General features: G+C 39.4%; 2 protein-coding genes across 2 annotated transcripts in view; both read right to left on the reverse strand.

The window, feature by feature from the left end:
- Positions 1-2,628, reverse strand: part of mbtps2 (membrane-bound transcription factor peptidase, site 2) — an 11,808-nt gene extending 9,180 nt beyond the window's left edge. The window contains exons 1-4 of the mRNA XM_020602497.1: positions 2,293-2,628; positions 1,528-1,673; positions 1,062-1,074; positions 857-890 (exon numbers count right to left, since the gene is read on the reverse strand). Coding sequence (XP_020458153.1) covers positions 857-890; positions 1,062-1,074; positions 1,528-1,673; positions 2,293-2,367 — 268 coding nt within the window. The 5' untranslated portion in view covers positions 2,368-2,628. The remainder of the gene's footprint in view (positions 1-856; positions 891-1,061; positions 1,075-1,527; positions 1,674-2,292) is intronic.
- An 803-nt stretch (positions 2,629-3,431) lies between these two features.
- The window catches only part of LOC109960926 (F-box only protein 15-like), a 7,652-nt gene continuing 6,166 nt past the window's right edge, over positions 3,432-4,917 (reverse strand). Inside the window, exons 9-10 of the mRNA XM_020601411.1 lie at positions 4,570-4,694; positions 3,432-4,150 (exon numbers count right to left, since the gene is read on the reverse strand). Coding sequence (XP_020457067.1) covers positions 3,875-4,150; positions 4,570-4,694 — 401 coding nt within the window. The 3' untranslated portion in view covers positions 3,432-3,874. The remainder of the gene's footprint in view (positions 4,151-4,569; positions 4,695-4,917) is intronic.

Raw genomic sequence — 4,917 nt, forward strand, 5'->3', positions numbered from 1 at the left:
GTTAAATGTGGCTGTACTTTGACTATATAATGTGAATCATCTGTCTGAAAAAATACAAGCTGGCATGCAAGTGCAGAAAAGAAGAACTGTGACTGATAGAAAGCTACATTGTAAAGGCTAAAAGACATGTCAAGATTTTGGCAGAGTGGTTCATTTGTCCACCAAGTTATAAGAACAGGGGCACAAAATCTTATTGCAGTGGCACTTAAAACATTATACTGACTGGCATTCAGTAGACATATGTTTTTAGCAGCTTTACAACTAAATGGGAAGAAACCCAGAGTAATATTTGGAAGTGCTTCAGTTTCATGACTGGAAAACTGAACGGACAGATTACTGAAGGGTACCAGGCACAGGCCTGTGTATGAAGGGACAACATTTCTTATTGGAAAGCCTAACAAAAATAATCAGATGCAAAATGAGCACAAGGACATGCAAAACAACCACACAGAAATAATCACACAGACAAAAGCAAAGCAATAAAAGCAAAATACCTATTAAAAAACAAGCGGCCACAACTAAACACAGATAAAATTAAAATGAGATGCAAAATGACCATAAAAACAAACAAAAAAACAACAACAAAATATAGGTGTAAAATTGCCACAAAAGGTCCAAAATGACTAAAAAGGGAGTCAAAGCTCTTTCAGTCTGGGGTCTTGCTCTGTGCAGGGGGCTTTTTGTGCCCAGGAGCCCAGTATCTGCTAATCTGGCCACAGGAAACTGACATGTCTTCTATACAGCAGTAGGGGAAACCCCAATGAAGTTCCTGAGCAGACAGCCCAATAGAGCCAACAGGATCTTCAAGGAGCTCTTGGAGTACTGACCAACAATAGAGACACATCTGCACGACAGCATTCTAAAACTGCAAGCAGCAAGATAGCCATCCCCTCTTCTCCTGTATGGCCACTTAATCAAGAAGTGAAAGAAAGAGCTCTAAAGTATTCAGATTGTGTTCTAAGACACTCAATACAATGTGTCTGCATGTTATAATATTTGCACTGAGCACATGGAGTGAAGATTAGTGTCATCAATAGGCACAGCAGAATAGCAGAAGGCACGCCAGAAAACCAACTCTAAAGTGGACTTAAAGAAGACAGGAATAACAAGGTTTAACACAGAAAGTCTTATTCATTTAAAACAATTTATAGCTAATCTTATTACAGGTCAGTTACTGGTCACATACTACCAGTTAAAGATTACATGCTATTTATTTTGTCTTTTATTTCCTTCAGTTTGAGTTTAGTTATATTTTTATTTTACCCATTTGTGTATATTTTTTTCTTAATTCAACGCTAAACACCATCAGAGCCTAGGGCTTGACTTCTCCTGTCACATCTGTTTCACTTTGTTCTCAGTTCCAATACTCTCTCTAAAAGTATATAGTTACCAAAAAAATGTATTAGGATTATTCTGGAGCATTCATAATGATTTAGGTTAAGTTGAGCAAGTGGAAAAGCAAGAACTTAACAGCTAAAAACAGAAATGTACATAAATGCAGTAGTCTATTACAGATATTCTTACCACAGATAAAGAGCTCGAGGGTTGATGCGGGCACAGTATGAAAAAAGCCTGTTGAACATGGTGGTCTGCCATCTCACATGGAAAGGAGACAGCATCAGCCCTCGACTCGCCAGCCATGTCTCGTAGCCGATCCGGTGTGTTATTGATGACTGTGGAACAGAGACATACTGTATATATGTGTATGTGTGTTTATTAACTGGGAAATACACAGAAACACTGTTGCATAGCAAAGCAAAATGTGTATAAGGTTTCTAGCTGAAGCTAGTTTTCAGCATCCAACCACGGTTAGGCTTATAAATCTAGGTTAATACAAACTATAATTATTCCTCATACTAGTCATACATCAATCCCAGTGTAAGGCACAGCGAGGGCCAAAATCAATCATTTCTTTGTTCTGATTCTGATATCTTGGACAGTTACCACTTGACTGTAACTTTATGACTAAAGTCAGTATTATCCATAATACCGGAAATCACAAATTTGCTAAGTGAGCTTCAATCTCTCTATCTTTACCTGAATCGAGAGTCTGCGACTATTTTCCCTCCACCTCCTTTAACTAATGTTGCATCTACTTTAGTTCATGTTTTTGGTACCATAATCAAACGGCCATTTTCCCAACAATCAATACAAAACATGCCTTGTGGTGGCCGAGTTAGCTCTTCTAACACAGCTGTCAGCTAATGACCTCGCTATCTCGTCTAACATTAAATTCTCCCTGTAGGTTAGCTTACTGTTTATTAAACACGAAAAACAAGAACATATAATCACCCTCAGCAATGTGTCAGCCAAATAGATGGCACACCATCCTGCCATCACGCACACCAGCAGAGAGACGGGGATCATGGTGCATCAGAGGACTCTACACCGACAGAATGAACCGAAAGGCGCCGTCTCCATCACTCCATCTGCTCGCTGTTTGTTGCGCGACTATCCGAGGCTACACATTCTCAACATTAAATGTCAGCATTTTATTGTAACTATAAAAAGACTAACAGATTTGTTTTCTTGGATGCTCTGAATGGATACAACTGTTAGCCCTGCAAGACAGATCTTCCGTATGTTGCTTCTTCTCTTTAAATAACAAACAGCTGCAGCCAAATTGAGCACTATCGCCCCCAAGGGGTGACTCAGAGAACTGCTTCTTTTTGATGTCATAGCGGTTGGCAAACATGATGGTGGTTGTGCTAATTCTAACTGGAAAGAAAATGAGAAAAACATGAAAACAAATGTATATTCTCTGCATCAAGTTCATTCATGATGAACCATTTCTATCCTGATGGGAGTGGTCTCTTCCAGGATGACAGTGCCACTATCCCTAATGGTCTGTGTATGAAAATGATATATATTATATCATATATTATGACCTGGCAGTCATCAGACCTCAGATGAACAATGAACACCTTTGGAGAGTCTGGACTATGTGGTAGACAGTGACTGTTTGTATAAATGTATAAATATATGACTTGAATTTATCTTTTTCTTCTCTGTTTTCACACTGGGTGGTGGATGTTTGTTTTCGTTAGTCCAGCCATCCATTATCTATACTGCCTATCCTTAACAGGGTTGTGGTTCTGGAGTCAATACCAGCTGACATTAGGCGAGAGGCGGGGTACACCACGGACAGGTCACCAGTCTATCACAGGGGTGACCCTCGCAGACAAAAAACACACCCACTCTCACTCCTACAGGCAATTTAGAGTCGCCAATCAACCTAAGGTGCATGTCACTGGACTGTGGGAGGAAGCCAGAGTACCTGGAGAGAACCCACGCAGGCACAGGGAGAACAGAAGAATGGCACCGGGTTGGCCGAGGCTCAAACCCGGAATGTTCTTGCTTGAGGAAAGCGCTAACCACTATTTTCATTAGTCCTAAATGTTATTTCTAAATAATAATCCATGACAAAAACATTTACATAAAATTCTGCCTTGTGCTTCAGCTTTAAGCAAAAAGTGTTTATTGAAAACATTTAGTCAAATACAAAAATACTTTAAACTTACTATCGAAGTTAAATCAGGTATAGTCTACATCTGCTATTTTCCACAAACCCCATACAAAGACTAAAGTCAGCAACAAATTGTGTAGTCACCATAACGTCTATGAATCCAGATTCTCTGTTAGCTTATTTAATTATTGGACTTTAGGTTAAATGAGCAACTTTCTGAGTTGCAGGTTTCCTTATCGTGAAGTGCACGAAGTATGTCTCAGGTACAGCACAGGCAAATAAACTAGACCAGGTTCTGGATACATAAACATTGTGGCAAATATTTGTAGTCTCTGTATGGGATTTGTGGAAAAAAAAAACAAAAAAAAAAAAAAAAAAAAAAAATCACCAGTCCCTATCCTTTAATGGTTAAGCTGAGGTTCCGTATAGCGTGCTAAAACGCTTGTTGATTTTTACCACTGAAATGTAGACTGTGAGGGAGATGACCATCAGCCTCTTCTGTTCCTCCAACCAAACCAGAGTCACCTTTACCTTGCCATCTGAGTCCCAGTAAATCATCTGAAAGTGACTCTCGCTGTAGTCAGAAGCCTTTGACTTCACTTTCTTGATGGCAATCGGTGTGCTGATGCACCAGAATGGTTTTTGACACTCATCCTGTAGAGTCAGTGTCATTATGCAGCAGTTCTATGGATGTGAAAGAAAATTCATCAGATGTGACCCAGCTCAGTTTCAGAGGAAATGCAGTTATTTTGTCCACTACACCAAAAACAGCATTCAGTGAAGACTCTTTTACATTACAACTCGCAAGATCTGCACAATATTACGCTAACCCCCATCCATGATATGTAAAAACAGAATCATCTGATGGCAGAGTGGAGATTGTAGGGCTGCACCATGCAAAGACAAGAAAAGCCAGTGTGCAAAAAAAAAGTTGTTTCAGAAATATTACAGTAGTAGGAATTCTACTACTTACAGTGTACAGTTTTACCCTCTAACTACATCCCCTCTTAGGTTAATCTACACTATCTCTGCTGCATCTCTCCTCATCACTGGGTTTCTTCTGGTGTGTTAAATTGTGGGCAATGTCCTGAGAACACATGTACCTCCAATGCACCCTCCAGCATCTCGCTCTTCCACAGCAGCTCGGCGTTTCCACACAGCAGTTTGTGCTGGAACAATTTGGAAAAGCGGATGACCCTCAGCTCCACCATGCCCTCCTGGGTCTGAGCTGAACACAGACCAAATGGCACAATAAACATTATGTGAACAAATAAACCTTATTTTCAAGTCATATTTAATATGTCGATTTTCTAAACTTAAAAGTCAGTATTTTGAGACTAAATTCTCTAAAAATCAAACATTCATATGTTGCAATCCAAAGTCAAGATCCTAAGGTTCAATTTCAGAATTAAGAAGCCATTTTTATTTAATTTTCTTTGTTTTACTTTTCA

Source organism: Monopterus albus, unplaced genomic scaffold (genome assembly GCF_001952655.1).
Source record: "Monopterus albus unplaced genomic scaffold, M_albus_1.0 scaffold3.1, whole genome shotgun sequence".
Lineage (NCBI taxonomy): Eukaryota > Metazoa > Chordata > Actinopteri > Synbranchiformes > Synbranchidae > Monopterus > Monopterus albus.